This window comes from Triturus cristatus, chromosome 3_1 (assembly GCF_964204655.1).
Source record: "Triturus cristatus chromosome 3_1, aTriCri1.1, whole genome shotgun sequence".
Classification (NCBI taxonomy): Eukaryota; Metazoa; Chordata; class Amphibia; order Caudata; family Salamandridae; genus Triturus; species Triturus cristatus.
Genome location: NC_140583.1, coordinates 450,985,042 through 451,001,455, shown reverse-complemented (window position 1 = coordinate 451,001,455; position 16,414 = coordinate 450,985,042). Strand labels below are relative to the sequence as shown.

The 16,414-nt window shown below is 54.0% G+C and overlaps 1 protein-coding gene across 1 annotated transcript in view; it reads right to left on the bottom strand.

The window, feature by feature from the left end:
- The window catches only part of HDC (histidine decarboxylase), a 211,196-nt gene extending 195,419 nt beyond the window's left edge, over window positions 1-15,777 (bottom strand). Inside the window, exon 1 of the mRNA XM_085644258.1 lies at window positions 15,674-15,777. Within this exon, the coding sequence (XP_085500384.1) occupies window positions 15,674-15,701 (28 nt within the window). The 5' untranslated portion in view covers window positions 15,702-15,777. The remainder of the gene's footprint in view (window positions 1-15,673) is intronic.
- Between the last annotated feature and the right edge of the window lie 637 nt (window positions 15,778-16,414).

Below are 16,414 nucleotides of genomic sequence, written 5' to 3'. Positions count from 1 at the left end.
GCAATGAACACTACTGCGCTGACTGTCACATCCCAGCTCAACTCAGTCCTTGACTGGATCTCAAGAGTCTCATAGTTCACTTACTTGACAGGCAAAGACCCTCAAGCGAGTGCTCGGTGGAGGATTCTCCTTCAGCGCATACCTGGAGGGGCCTCAGCTGGTGTTTGGGGCAGGGACCAGGGTGCTGGGTACTGGAGGCAGGCTTGGAGTTTCACGGCGGCTTCTGGACTTGCCGGTGATGGGGTAGGCCCTGGATGGGGACCCTCAGCTTCTCGTGGCCCTTCCTGGCTGGCCTCTGGCTCTTCAGCGTGGTCCGCGATGTCAGTAGGAAAGGCTGGCCTATCCACTTGTTTGAACCACGAGATGTTGCGAGTCACCGTTTCTCCTTCTTTCTCGACAGTCACCATGGTCCCTTGTCTATCGATCACTGTCCAGTACCCCTGCTCCTACCGAATCCGGAACTTCCCCCTGGGCCTCCTGTCCTTCATGACGACGGTGTAACGATACCGCTCTTCGGACCTGACTAGCAGTGTTGTTGCGTCTCTCTCTACCCCTGAGGGCACCCTCTTTGTCAATGGAGGGGGAGACCACCCCAGAACAGTGGGGAGACCATCCCAGCAGGTGCAGTTGAACATTAGCGCCCAGGGTCATTGGCGTGTTGAGCAGTGTGGCGTGCTCCGATATTCCTGCAGGAACCTCTGCAGTTCTTGTTCTGGGTCGCTTTGATCCACCACGGCAATGCGAAGGGTATTGTTTATTGTTCTCATTAAACGTTCAATCTCCCCATTGGCCTGGGGCCATTGTGGGGTGATACGCCAGTGCCGGATGCTATGGTGGTGCATGAACTCGCGGAATTTGTGTCCTTTGAACGGGGAGCCCATTGTCACTGCGGAGCTCATCCGGACATCCAAACATGCCGAACATCTTCTCTAAGGCAGGGCCAACATGCAGGAAGGCCGTTGAGTTCACAACTTCTACCACCGGGTACTTTGAGTAGCTATCGATGAAGGCTAGTGTGACCCGCCCATCAGGGCAACTCCCAAAGTCCACGTTCACCTTTTCCCATGGGCTTTGGCCGTGTTCTTCTGTGTGGATGGGCGCTGGTCTCTCAGGCCCGCTTGTTATTTGGCAGGATGGGCACTTCCGGACAGTCTCTTCTACCGGGGCATCCATCCCTGGGAACCAGACCTTTTCCCTCATGCAGGCCTTCATTTTTTCCACTCCTTGGTGCCCTCCGTGGGTGAGTTGTGTTGCCCGCAGCTGCTGGGATGCCGGAATGAAAATGTGGGGTCCTCTAAGGAGAATGCCTCCTTGGGTGAGGCTTAGTTCATTCCTGACCCTCCACATGTGCATCAGGCTTTCCTTCTCTGGGCTTGACCATGCGTTTGCAGACTGTAGGAACTGACGCCACAGCCCTCCTTGGATAGTGTCCCAAACCTTGGTCATGACTGGGTTTTGCCCGGCTGCGGTAGCTACTTCGCGAGCGTAAGTGCTCGAGTGCAGGTCAGTGCTGCGATCATGTCTAGGTGTGCCTCAGTGTCATCACTGCTGGGTTCTTCACTTCCTTCCCGTGTCTGGGTGTCTTGATAGGAAGTCGGCTGGGTTCTTGGCGCCGGGCCGGTAGATCACATCCATGTCGTAGTGTTGGAGCCCGATAGCCCACCTTTCAATGCGTGGTGGCAGGTGAGGCATTGACCCTCTGAATAGCGGCACTAGAGATTGGTGATCCGTGACAACAGAAAACGGGTGTCCGCATATATACAAGTGAAAGTGTCTGCAGCCCCAACAGATTGCTAGGACTTCCCTTTCAATTTGAGAGTATTGTTTCTCTGTCGGTGATAGTGCTTTGATGGTGTACGCTAGGGCGGCCAATCGCCCGGGCTCCTGTTGTTGTATGAGGACGGCCCCTAGGCCTACGGGCCTGGCGTCTACAAGTATTTCTGTCCTCTTCGCAGGGTCAAAGTACACCAGCGTGGTATGGTCGAGGAGGGTCTTCTTGATGGCCTGAAACGCCGTCTCTTCGGCTGGACCCCACTGCCACATGGCATCTACCCGAGTGAGATTTCGGAGGGGCTCCGCAAGGGTGGCTAGGTCCGGGATGAAGTGGCCACAGTACGTGGCCATTCCCAGGAAACTGCATAATTCCACCACGGTGAGTGGGGCAGCTGCAGTCTTGATGGCTTGGGATTTCTGTGGGTCGACCTGTATGCCCTCTTGGGTAAACATGTAGCTGAAGAACTCTATCTTTTGTTGGAACAGCAGGCCCTTCTCTTTGTGTAGGGTGACCCCGTGGTCCAGGAGTCTCTTCAGTGTGACTCTCACGTGCTGGTAATATTCTCCTGCTGTCTTCGAGTGGATGAGGATATAATCACTCACATTTAAGACGCTAGGTAGCCCGACCAGGATCTCCTTGACGGCATTCTGGAAAATTTCCGCTGCAGAGGATATGCCGAAATTCTGCCGTTTATACCTCCGGAGGCCTAGGTGCGTGCTGAAAGTAGTTATGTATCGACTATCTTTGGCAAGGGCTAGTTGGTGATAGCCTGCATTCAGATCCAGCTTTGAGAACCATCTGGACCCATTCAGATCGGCCACGATGTTATCCATAGTCGGCGTTATGTGCCGTTCTCACCGAATGGCCTTGTTAGGGAGGCGCATGTCAATGCAGAGTCTGATCTTCCCCGGTTGGTGAGGCTTTTCCGCGATTACCATGGGTGACACCCACAGAGAGGGCCCAGACACTTTCTCTATGACCCCTTGATCTTTGAGCTTCTATAATTCTTCCTCCAACAGTGGACTCTTCTGGAGCAGCCTGTCTGCCTCCTGGTTAATGACGTGGATATCAATGGTGATCTCGATGCCTTCTGACCACACTGGCACTGTCATTTTGCTCCAGAGAGGCAGTGGTGAGTCGCTACCATATGCGAAGATCTGGGCCTTCGACGGTCTGAGTTCCGGTTTGGGCCTTAGCTTGTTGTACTGCTGGTTCCCCATTACTGTCACTGAGGCTCCGGTATCGATTACCGCATTCACGTCTGACCCTGCAATTTGTATTGTGCATCGAGGTTGGGGCCGCCTCCTACTCTTCAGGGCTCGGGTGAATGAGACCAGGTACGTCTCCCCTTCGTCTTCCGATGTGGAATCGTTTCCTTGGTAGACTGTCTGCTCTCTCTTCTTCCCTCCGGGTTGTAATGCTAGCGAGATATGCGATCGTTGGCGGACCATCCTCCTCATTTGTTTGGGTCGGTTCCCTTCCTTGCGCTGTGCCTTCTTTCTGCACACTGATGTGAAGTGGTTTGCAATGCCACAGTTAGTACAAGTTTTCCCTTGCGCCGGGCATGACTGTGAGGGGTGTTCCCAGTATCCGTAGTGGTTCTTTGGGGTCTGCGGCTGGTGATCTCGTGGTCTGTAGGTCTTGTCTCTTGTTCTGACTGCGTCAGTCCTTTCTGCTTTGACAGCGACGCTCTTTTCCGCCCCACGCACTAACGCCATGTCCATTTCTTCTGCCCGCTCCACCGAAAGGTTGTGAGACCGCACCAGTACGAGGATGTCGCTCATCGGTATGTTTGGCTGCCTGGCCTCACAGGACTTTGCTGTGTATCCCAAGAATCAGCTGGGCTCTGATTTCTTCCTTGGCTCGATCTCCTACGAGGTGAGTATCGGCTACTTCTCTGAGCCATGCGTGAAAAGTGTCTAGCGACTCACCCTCTCTTTGATTGGCTTGCCTCAGCTTGAAATGTTCAAATTCTGGGTTCATTTGGGGGTCAAAGTGAGCGTTCAGGGTATGAGTTCTGGGTTGCCAAATGAAACTTTAGGTTTCAGTGTGGGTATGTGTTTTAGGGTGCTAAGGGTAATTTAGGGGTTCAGGGTAGGTATGGGTTTTGGGGTGCCAAGGTGGTATGGGATTTGGGATTTGGGGTGCCAAGCGTAATTTAGGGGTTCTGGGTGGGTATGGGTTTTGGTGTGGGAAGAATAATTTTAGGGTTCAGGGGGGTATGGGTTTTGGTGTGCCAAGGGTAATTTGGGGGTTCAGGGTGGGTATGGGTTTTGGGGTGGTAAGGGTAATTTTTAGTTTTAGGGGGTATGGGTATTGGGGTGGTAAGGGTAATTTTAGGTTTTTAGGAGGGATTCAAAAAATTATATATATGTGTGTGTGTGTGTATGTATATATAAATAGATGTAATAAACATATACACATGTATATATGCAATTACTTACCTCAACCACTTTTGCCAAGTGTATGCCTTTACCACGCATGCCTTTGCGTTTTAATGGCATGTATGGTAACGGCATATGCGTGGTAAAAGTTTGAAGGTAATGCATTGTAACAGCAGTTGCGTTGTTACAACCGCGTTGTAATTGCATGCGTTGTGATGGCAAGCGATGTAACATAACATAACACAACATAACACGTGTATTTGTAAAGCGCACGTTCACCACTACGGGTATCTTGGCGCTGAATAACAGATGTTTGTTGTTACCCAACTCAATGGTACTCATTTTATCGACCTCAGATGGATGAAAGGCTGAGTGGACCCGCCGGGATTTGAACCTGTGACCATGAGGTCGAACACAGGCCCCTGCAGTAGACACATTAGTCCACTGAGCCATCATATATTGCCTCATTATTGGTATAGCGTTGAATGACAGTCAAGGATAGAGGTTCACTGTCACAGCTCTCTTGATATCAGTGCTGGGACCCAAGTGCATGCTCTGAGAGCCCTATGGAAGCCCTCTTACTGGATAACAGTATATGATAGGCCGCAATAAAGGTACATTGTGAGAGCTTTGTAGTTATTGCAATAGTGCTACAGTTGTGCATGACAGTCCATACTGGAAAGTTCTGTGGTTCTTTGAGTCTCTGGATAGCGGTAAGTGGTAGGTGAGGATAGAGGTGCATTGTTAGATTACGTGAGAGGTCTTTAGACATCTCCATATTGCCACAGTGGTGCCTGACAGTCCAAGATGGAGAATTCGGTGGCTATATCAGACTTGAGATAGTGGCAAGTGGAAGGTGCAGATAGAGATGCATTGTGAAATCATGTGAAGGGCTTGGGACATATCAGTAAAGTCACAGTGATGCATGACAGTCCAGGATGGAGAGTTCTGTGGCTATTTCAGACTTAAGAGAGTGGCAAGTGGCAGGTGCAGATAGGGATGAATTGTGAAATCCCGTGAGAGGTCTTTAGAAATCTCCATCAAATAGGACTTGTAAACGGATGCATGATAATTGCTTGAAACGTAATTCTAAGACTGAGGTGATGCTTTTTAGTAGCAATGCCTCCTATTGGAATACCTCATGGTGGCCTTCCCAGGTTCACTTCCATTTCTGTACAAAAAACAAGGAACTTAGGGGTCATCTTTGACACTAGTGTTTGCGGACCATATAAATCAGGTAACATACGCCTGTTTTTTTACATTAAAAGTTCTCAGGAAAATCCTCTCCTTTCTTCCTTTATAGCTGCGGAACACAATAATTTCTGCTGTGGTAACCACTCAGTAAGATTACTGCAACACTCTATATGTAGGCTTCCAGCAGCACCTACTAAGCAAATTACAAACTCTCCAAAATGCTGCAGCTTGAGTGTTGCTGAATCTTCCCAAATTCAGCTCTATGTTGTAGAGCTTCTCTTACCTGCACTGGTTAGCAATCAGGGAGTGGGTTAAGTCTAAGGCCCGGGGCTGGGCCTATAAGATGCTACACAAGGCTGGCCCTCTCTCCTTCCAAAACCTTTCCAAGTGGTATTTACCTACTCGCAATCTTCAATCTACTACTGCGAATAAGGTAGCTGTCCCTAGAATTAAGAAGGCTCACAGAGAGGAAGAAGATTCTCCCATACCACTTGTAAATAGTGGAATGCACTGCCTGGCCATCTCAGGGTGCAGCCCAATCAGTTAAGTTTCAGAAAACAACTGAAAACTATGGCTTTTACCCTTAGCCACTAACCAGGTCCCAGTTGCCCTTCTCTTCAGGATACTGTACAGACATAAGCACCAGGAAGCCAAAATATTTGGAATTCGCGTGCTATACAAAATAATAAACGAGATGAGAAGTGACCTGGACACGGTAAGAAGTGAACTGGATACTGAGAAGTGACTGGGACACAGTGAGAAGTGACCTGGACGAGATGAGAAGTGATCTGGACACGATGAGAAGTGACCTGGACGCGGCAGGAAGTGACCGGGACAAGGTGAGAAGTGACCGAGACAAGGTGAGAAGTGACCTGGGCATGGTGAAAAGTGAACTGGACACGGTGAGAAGTGACCGGGACACGGTGAGAAGTGAACTGGACACTGAGAAGTGACTGGGACACAGTGAGAAGCAGGCGCGCAACATCCATTGGACTCACAGGGCTTCAGCGCCGCCCCCACCCCTCTGTCGTGTGTGGCAGCCCGGGATGAGACAGCTTCACTGCGCACATACAGCCGCACCCGAGCACTTCACAGGTCTTTAAAAGACCATTTGTATGTTAATGAGGCCTCGCTGTTGTTTCACCCCTTCTAAGAGCCCCTGCAGCTCCACTCTGCCTGCGGCTTAAAAGATTCAGCACCACCCACCCCCCCCGAAATTTTTTCTTAGCCCCCCACGAAATTTGGCTCTAGTTGCGCCTCTGGTGAGAAGTGACCTGAACGAGATGAGAAGTGATCTGGACACGATGAGAAGTGACCTGGACGCGGCAGGAAGTGACCGGGACAAGGTGAGAAGTGACCGAGACAAGGTGAGAAGTGACCTGGGCATGGTGAAAAGTGAACTGGACACGGTGAGAAGTGACCGGGACACGGTGAGAAGTGACCTGGACGCAGCGAGAGGTGACAGGGACAAGGTGAGAAGTGACCAGGACACGGTGAGAAGTGACCTGGACGCAGCGAGAGGTGACCGGGACACGGTGAGAAGTTGCAGAGGCCCGCCGTTCCTCCCCGGAGGGGGGGAGAGGCTAAGGGGCCGGCGCCATAACCCGCGCCGCGCCGAGAGGGGGACAAGAAGGAACCGGTTTTGGGCGCCCGAGGCGACCAAAGACGGCGGGAGGTAGCACCTCCTGCCCACGCGCTGGCCTCGCGTCTAACACCCCCCCCGCAGCCAATAGGGGGGCAGGACACGAGGCAAACCCCCCCAATGGGGGGGTAGGCCTGTTCAGGCGGGAAGAAAGAGTCGGGGATATAAGGGGCCGCTCGCCCAAGGGACTCCTAACTTCGGGAGCAGGGAGAGCGGCGCCCCAACGTTGTCACGGCAAATACTGTTTTGCTATCTGTAAAGACGGACGAAGTACTGCCCGGACGGGAGACAGCACAGGAGGAAGACCGGCGGAAGAAGGACGGCGACCAGGCAGCGGGCTACTGACGCACCAGTCTCTCCGTAGGTGTGAGTTTGATTCACACTACTATCGCTGAATTTTGGCAGCAAACGACTGAGATACAGACGGCCAAGGGCTAATCCCGCTCTCCCGGAGCCCCTGCACCACCGCCGGGCGAAGAACCTACCGGAACCCCAGGAGCGAGACCGGACAGGACGGCGGAGGACGGGCGCACAGCCCCGAAGTTGGTTGGAGTGTGGGCACCGCTCTCGAAAGAACTTCCAAGTCGCCTGGCTGGCGAGAGACACCTGGCTGTTTACCTGGCGCGCACCGGGGCTGGGCAGCATCTCCATTACCAGTCGGTCGCGTCGCGGGTAGCGGCTCCGCCTTTGCAGCGCAGGCGCGTGGTGTGCGGGTGCATCCAGCGGGGCACGAGAACGCAGCCTATCGGGACAAAGGCCCCCCGGAGCAACCCGGAAAGGAGGGGAGGAGCTCCACGGAGAGGAAGTGCTGACAGCGAACAGGTGCTTCGGAAGAGTTATCGGCGGACGAGTCACGGACGGTGATTTGTTTTGTGTGCAGCTGGCTTGGCGTATTTAACACGCCGGGTGCATACAGCGGCGGAGCAAGCACGCCAGAACGGGGGTCATAGGCCACAGCAGGAATCCTGCTTTGCATCGTGCGCACCAAGCGCCTTCACCCTCACGCCCCCACTTCGTTCTGAGCAAGAACAGCACGGGAGGAGCGTTACCCTCCTAGGTAGGCTTGGGGACATCACAGCAAATTTGGTGCATAATTGAGCGGCTGCACCCCGCTAGCAGGAATGGCAGAAGGGCAGCCTGAGGAGCTTGCCGACCTCCTCAAACGCATAAAGGAAGCGTCGGAGGTGCACGGCAGGGAGTGGCTGAAGCCTCATCTGGACCCAGAAGCTGAGGAATCTACGGAGTCGCAGGGGTCGGAGGACGTGGACCCACCATCGCCCAAAAAGCGGAGGACGGCGGCGCCGGCGTCTGCCACATCAGGGCTGGCCCAGAGGAAGGTGCCCAGAAGGAAACCACAAAAGAGGAATCCACCGGCAGGAGGCGCGCAAAAAGGGGACAGCGAAGGAGAGCCCAGCAAGACGACCAGTGGTGAGCATATCGCAACTATTGTGCAGGAATGCGTTAAATCAATGGCGCCTCTATTACTTAAGGGTCTTGGGCAGGGGGTCGGGGAGGCCCAGACACAGCGCGCAGAAGACACGACCGGCTTGCCATGGCACCTGATAGATCCCGGGTGGGCACGGCAGGCAAGATTGCAGGGACAAAATGGGCAGAACAGCCAGGGCGATGCAGGGTCACCCGTGGCAGCATGGGGGTACACTGGCGGCGTGGGTACCCCAGCGAGCGATCCGCAGGCCACCGAAGGTTACGGCAGGCCATCTCCTGGTCCTGCATCCTTGACCACGAGGGCCACGGGCCTAGCAAGTCTTATCCCGTTAGCGGTGAAAGAAAGGATATGGCGGAAAGAATTCATAGACATTTTCTCCTTGCTTGAGGTTCAAATGGAGGGGTTGGATCTCACCGCCTGTGATAGGAAAGAGGAGGACAGGAGGGAGAGGCGCGGCGCCAGGAAAGAGCGGAACTTTGATAATTGGTTGGATGCATTCCGCATTATGGCATGCATCATTGTAGAGAAATTCCCGCGCTGCGCGGCGGATTTATGGCTATACGAGGCTAACATTCATTGGGCCCAAAGGCAATTCCCGGGTGATGCATGGTTAGAATATGATAAGGGGTTTAGGTTGAAGATGCAGAGGCATCCAGAGATGGAATGGAACGAGGAGGATGTCTCTGGATTCATACATAAGATGCTAGTGGCCAAAGAGGTAAAAACCTGGGCAGGTAAGAGTGACCAGTCCTTTCGGACCTCCTATAGAGGGAAGGGGAAGTCGTTTCACAGGCCCAAGTTTGGCGGGGGAAAACCGAGCCCACCTAATGGCCCGGCGGCAGTTTGCTGGAGTTTTGAGGCCGGGGACTGCACGTGGGGTGCAGCATGTAAGTTCCGGCACGCATGTTCCAAATGCGGGGGGGGCCACCCGTCAGCCAGCTGCCGAGGCAAGCACGAGCAAAAGAGGGACAAAAAGGACAAGAAAAGTAAACAGTGATGGAGAGCAGCGGGGTCTGGAGGATTGCCAGTTAGCCAGGTCCCCAATTCAGATTCAGCAACTGCGTAAACTGGCGAACAAGTACCACAATAGGGCAGACGCAGCAACATTAGTCAAGGGTTTTGAAGAGGGTTTTGTTATACCGTTCAGTGGCACACCTCCCCTGGGGGGGGCAGAGAACTTGAAGTCCGCCAAACAGCACCCAGAGGTAGTCACCAAGAAGTTGGCGAAGGAAAAGTCATTGGGCAGGATAGAGGGCCCCCTACCACTGCACCTCCAAAAGGGCCTGGTGATCTCCCCTTTGGGGGTCGTGCCCAAAAAGGAGCCAGGACAATTCCGGCTCATCCACCACCTTTCCTTCCCAGAGGGGTCTTCAGTGAACGATGGCCTAAGCCAGGATGCATGCTCGGTGAACTATGCATCCGTAGACGACGCCATTGATATGGTAAAAATGGCAGGGCGGGGTGCATTGATGGCCAAAGCAGACATAGAGTCCGCCTTTCGGCTGTTACCTGTCCACCGCTCTAGTTTTTATCTGCTGGGTCTCCAGTGGGAAGGGGACCTGTATATTGATAAAGCCATGCCCATGGGCTGCGCCATATCATGCGCATACTTTGAGATGTTTGCCACATTTTTAGAATGGGCACTGCACGATAGACACCCAAAAGGGGGGAAGCTCCATTACCTGGACGACTTCATGTTCACGGGTCCCGCACAGTCACCGATCTGTGGGAGCACGTTGGCAGCGTTTGTGGAGCTTACGGAGGCACTAGGGGTTCCCCTGGCCCCAAACAAAACAGTGGGGCCTTCCACGCAACTCACATTCCTGGGCATAGAGCTGGATTCCGAGGCCGGAACGGCTAGACTCCCTCGAGACAAGGTGGAGGATTTTAGGGCGGAAGTGCGAGGCTTGTGCGGGAAGAACAAAGCAACTCTCAGGGAATTGCAGAGGCTGATTGGGAAGCTTAATTTCGCCGCCAGGGTTATACCTGCGGGTAGGGTGTTTGCGCGGCGACTCATGCAATTAACGACAGGCCTCACACATCAACACCATCACGTAAGGCTGGGAGCTGGGGTCAAACAAGACCTATGTATGTGGGATAAATTCCTCTCAGGCTTCAATGGCATCCTCATATGGAGGGAGGGCTGGGTGACAGCCAAGCAGATAGCCCTGTTTACCGATGCAGCAGGCAGCGCAGGATTTGGGGCAATTCTTGGACGGAAGTGGTGTGCTAGGCAGTGGCCAGAGAGATGGCACAGAATAGGGCGCACGAGCAACATAACATTTTTGGAGCTGTTCCCCATTGTGGTGGCCATGACAATATGGAAAAAGGAACTGAAGAACATGAAACTAACACTTTGGTCCGACAACAAGGGGGTGGTGCAGGCCATTAACAGGGGGGCTGCCAGGTGCCCCGATATATTAAGGCTAATGCGTCAGTTGGTTCAATTGCAGCTGGAAGGAAATTTGGAGGTGAAGGCCCGCCATGTCCCAGGGGTGGACAACGCGGTGGCGGACGCCCTGTCCAGGGCACGGATGGACCGTTTCAGGGAATTGGCGCCAGGGGCAGACGAGCATATGACACCTTTCCCAGTGCAACTGTGGGACCTGGGGGGGTAGACCTCTCAATCCTGGTTAACCAGTCCCTTACCCCCGACGCGGCCAGGCGCTACAGGAAGTACGCTGCAACAGTCATGGAAATAGGTGGGGTCCAGTCCCTGTCCGACAGGGAGGGAACAAGAACGGCGGCGGAGCGTTTTATACAGTGGGCATTTGCCAGCAAAAAGTCAAGGTCCTGGGCACAGGCACATCTGGCAGCCATAGCCCATTTCGCAAAAATCCATACGGGGGAGGACCCGACAGCATCCTTGTACCTCAAAGCAGCCATGAAAGGGTGGAGGCGGGTCGAAGGAAAAAAGGTGGACGGCAGGAGGCCTATAGATTTTAAAAAATTAGGCAGCTTGTTGGAGGCCTTAGTGGGGTGCACAAAGAATGACTTTGAGCTCCTCCTTTTCCAAGCAGCATTCTCGGTGGCGTTCTTTGGTGCCTTTCGCATTGGTGAGCTAGTGGCCCCCAGGAGACAGGGGCCGGCAGGGCGATGCATTCAAGCGGAGGACGTCACGCCCGGCCTAGCCTCGGTGCAAATAAAGCTGCGAAGGTCCAAAACCGACCAGGAGGGCAAGGGCGCGGTGGTGCAGCTGCGATGCATCCAGAACAACAGATCATGCGCAGTGTGCTGCCTCCAGAAATACATGGTGGCGCGCCCCGCTGGTGGGGGGGCATTGTTCAAGCATCAGGACGGGAGTAACCTGAGCAGGTTTCAATTTACTGCATTGATGCGCCAAGCCCTGGATAAAGCAGGGCTGCCCTCGCGAGCGTTCGCGCCCCACTCATTCAGGATCGGCGCGGCAACGGCAGCATCACAGCATGGCATGCCGGAGGCAAGAATCCAAGAAATGGGCCGATGGCGGTCCAGGGCCTACAAAACATATATCAGGCCGCAGCTGCTTTGAGCTGCGGATGGGGGATCGCGCCACTCACCTTGGGATGCCGTACGGCAGGGTCAGTGGCGCGCAGCATGCCACCTTGGGATGCCACACGGCAGGGTGGCACGCGGCAGGAAGGCCAAAGGAAAAAAAAAAAAAAAAAAAAAAAGATAATTTTGATGATGAGAAACAAGGTCTGGATGATGATCTGACATGCACCCCATTGTTCAACAGGAAAACGAAAACGCCCCCGGCTAGTCTGGGTTGTGGGCCATTCGTTCATCGCCAGGATGGGTACTTGGTGGCGGCAGACGGGCCACAGGCTTGCAGGAAGGCCCAGGGACACGTGCATACGGTGGCTGGGGCAACCAGGGATGAGCTGGAGCAAGCTGACAACGACGCTCGAGCACCTCCTGGCGGACACAGCATGGCACCCGGATATACTGATCATCCATCTCGGGGGGAATGACCTGACGGGCATGGGCAGGAGAGTTCTAAGCCACACGATGCAGGGCGACCTCGTAAAGACAGCGGCGGCATTCGGGGGAACGACCATCATCTGGTCTGAAATAGTAAGCAGGGGCCACTGGAGGGGCGCAGAGTCCCATAAGGCAGTAGAGAACAGCAGGAGGAAACTGAACATTGCGATGCACAAATTTTGCTGCGCTAACGGCATGGAGTCAGTCAGACACGGCTTGATCCACCTGGGGCGCCAGGAGCTGTATGGCAAAGATGGAGTGCACCTATCAGAGGAAGGGATGAAGATTTTCTGGGGCAACCTTTGGGGCGCGATGGCCTTGGCAGGTTGCAGATAAAAAAAAAAAAAAAAAAAAAAAACAAAAAAAAAAAAAAAAAAGAGAACAAACGTAGGGGGGGGGAGCCGCAAGAAGACGGGAGCCTCCCTGCGGCGTGGCGGAATAACGGTACGAGGGTTGGCTAACGATACACACCGACAGGGCGGTGTGTAGGAGGAGGGCCGCTCACCTTGGGATGCCGCACGGCAGGGTGATGTGGCCTGGCCAACGGAAGAGGGGTAGCAAACGGAGACGGCGCTCGCGGCCCAGACCCGGCCTGTCGGCAGGGCACAAAAGGTAGCGAGTTGGGGCCTAACTCCGGGGGAAGACGAAGCTACCCCTCCCTACACGCAGAAAAGCGTGGGTGACCAACCAAAGGGTGGTCCCAGTGGTAATTGGACCAGAGGAGAAATACGCACGAACAACAACAGACCTGGCTGGTGGGTCGGGTACCTTACGAACTGGAGCGGCAACGGACTACGAGCGGGGGCACGGCTGTGTGTCCAAAGGGGTGGCAGTTCGCAAGTAACCCCAATACGACCGATGTTATGCCAGATGTATGTAACCAGAATAAAAACTGCGGCCAACAACGACCACAAACGTACCATTCGTGTTGGCTAAGTTTTTGGGGGTACAGCGGGGGGAGCGGGGGCAGGGGTCATACCGGGTAGGCGCAGTGCGAGGGTTATTGCAGAGGCCCGCCGTTCCTCCCCGGAGGGGGGGAGAGGCTAAGGGGCCGGCGCCATAACCCGCGCCGCGCCGAGAGGGGGACAAGAAGGAACCGGTTTTGGGCGCCCGAGGCGACCAAAGACGGCGGGAGGTAGCACCTCCTGCCCACGCGCTGGCCTCGCGTCTAACACCCCCCCCGCAGCCAATAGGGGGGCAGGACACGAGGCAAACCCCCCCAATGGGGGGGTAGGCCTGTTCAGGCGGGAAGAAAGAGTCGGGGATATAAGGGGCCGCTCGCCCAAGGGACTCCTAACTTCGGGAGCAGGGAGAGCGGCGCCCCAACGTTGTCACGGCAAATCCCACCCACCCACACCAAGGATACAGCAATGTCGCAGTGCTGGACAGCAACGCAAGCGTAGCGGCGGAATAACGGTACGAGGGTTGGCTAACGATACACACCGACAGGGCGGTGTGTAGGAGGAGGGCCGCTCACCTTGGGATGCCGCACGGCAGGGTGATGTGGCCTGGCCAACGGAAGAGGGGTAGCAAACGGAGACGGCGCTCGCGGCCCAGACCCGGCCTGTCGGCAGGGCACAAAAGGTAGCGAGTTGGGGCCTAACTCCGGGGGAAGACGAAGCTACCCCTCCCTACACGCAGAAAAGCGTGGGTGACCAACCAAAGGGTGGTCCCAGTGGTAATTGGACCAGAGGAGAAATACGCACGAACAACAACAGACCTGGCTGGTGGGTCGGGTACCTTACGAACTGGAGCGGCAACGGACTACGAGCGGGGGCACGGCTGTGTGTCCAAAGGGGTGGCAGTTCGCAAGTAACCCCAATACGACCGATGTTATGCCAGATGTATGTAACCAGAATAAAAACTGCGGCCAACAACGACCACAAACGTACCATTCGTGTTGGCTAAGTTTTTGGGGGTACAGCGGGGGGAGCGGGGGCAGGGGTCATACCGGGTAGGCGCAGTGCGAGGGTTATGACCGGGACACGGTGAGAAGTGACCTGGACGCTTCGGCAGGACTACCCCGGGCCATTTTACCCCTTCGAATTTCGAACAGTTTAGTGATGTTTCAGTGCTGAAGCGCTCACTGAAGTCAGTACTGACACAAGCGTCCCAAACATGACACTAATAAGTAACTGTTTTGGTTCGTCACCAGCGAGCGCTGCAGCCAGTGCAAAGCATCGTTTGCAGAGCGCTCACTGCTTGCGAGAAACACTGGGCGACGGTAATCAATGGAGCAGGCACGCACACCCACGGCAGCACATGGAAGGAAAGGGACAGGTGGGGGGTTGGAGCACTCACTTTTGTTCACTGTGTCGGTGATTCCAGCACCGCCCTCTGATTTGAAAATGTTCGGTCACTTGATTTGATTTTAGTGAGGTGCTCCCTGGGCCCGGAAGTAGCTCAAAAGTCCTAAGCAGGAGAGCTGGGTCTGCTCAGACCCATTGAAAGTCCGGCCAGCTGGTAACGCACGTGCCTCGGAGCAGCCTGGCGGCTGGTGCGGTGTTGGTCCTTGGGTAACAGTTTTATGAAAGTAGATGTTTAGCTTCCATATCTATCCTCATGTGATTTATGTGGGAATGGTTTATTAATGCATTGTGTTTGTTTATAGTTCCTAAAACGTAGAATATAAAAAATGTATTGTCCAATTTAAGAAAACGAATGTTTTTAAAACGAGGTGTTAGGGAGTGCATTTTTACCATATTTATGTCTGGAAATAATACACGACCTGACAGTAACAACAATAACAAATAATAATAAATACATAAGGAAAATTATAACAAGAATAGCATTAAATAGCAGGACGTGGTGACCGTGATAAAATAATCATGATCAAAAGTAGCAAGCTATGGTGTACAACGATTACAGGAAAAAGTTGAGTCCTCAGAGCGTCTTGAGGAGCCTACAGAAACGGCTGACCAGGGCATAATGTCAGCCTGGACGGGCCCTCTCTCGCCGCACGCCCTTCCCTCTCCCGCTTCTCTTGAAGTCACTTGTGCTGAAACATCTAGATCATTTTTGGGAAAAATCTTCTTTTCTAAATAACGCTACCTATCGAGATTCCACCTTTTCGTTGTTAGGTACTGTCACCCTAAAACCCTTTCCCATTTTCTTGTTCTTGAACAATGTGCCTTGCGGTATGATTACTTGGTTTCTTGGCGCCTGTTGGAGACTGGATGAAAAACCAAGGACGCTTGGCAGAATGTGGTAATGCGCTGGTCACCGCAGCCCCCTCCTGCACCTGGATCCCGGCGCGCCCGCAGACTCACCTCTCTGCCTGTACTCCTCAGGTTCCATTCTGTAGCCGTGTTATTATTCTCCTGCCTGCACACACCGAGTCCAGAGCCTCCAGATTCGTCCAGTTGCTGTCATTGGTTCGCCACATGCCCCGCTGCCTTTTTATACCCTTTACGATGCTGCGTAAGTGCATCTTTTTCCTACGTAAGCAGCCGAGTTCAATCCATTTCCGAATCCCTCCCACGTCCATGCCTGGCTCGGAGCGTGTTTGCCTTTCTTGATGTGTTTGATGTCCCCGCTTTATTCCCCCACAGCCCATTTCTACCCCCGCCCTCGCACGCCTTGCACTTGTGTGTGCGTTTGTGTGGTGTCCAGCCTAGGGTCCCTGCATCAGAGTGCGCGGTGGTCACCGGACATCAAGCGCGCAACGCCCATTGGGCTCAAAGGGCTTCAGGGCTTCGTGTGTGGCAGCCCGGGCTGACAGCTTCCCGGGCACCCACACAGCCGCACCAGAGTACTTCACAGGTCTTTAAAAGACGGTGACCATTCACTTGTTAACGAGGCTGTGTTGTTTTATCACCCCTTCTTAGAGCCCCTGCAGCTCCACTCTTCCTATTGTTGGAAGAATTAGCCCCCCTAAAAAAAATTGTTCTTAGCCACCCCCGAAATGTGTCTCTAGTTGCGCCTCTGCCGGACATCATTCTGCGTTTTTCACGCGTAAAGCAACGAAGTCAGTGCGCAACTACCTCAGTGAACCTACAACCAGAGTAAAC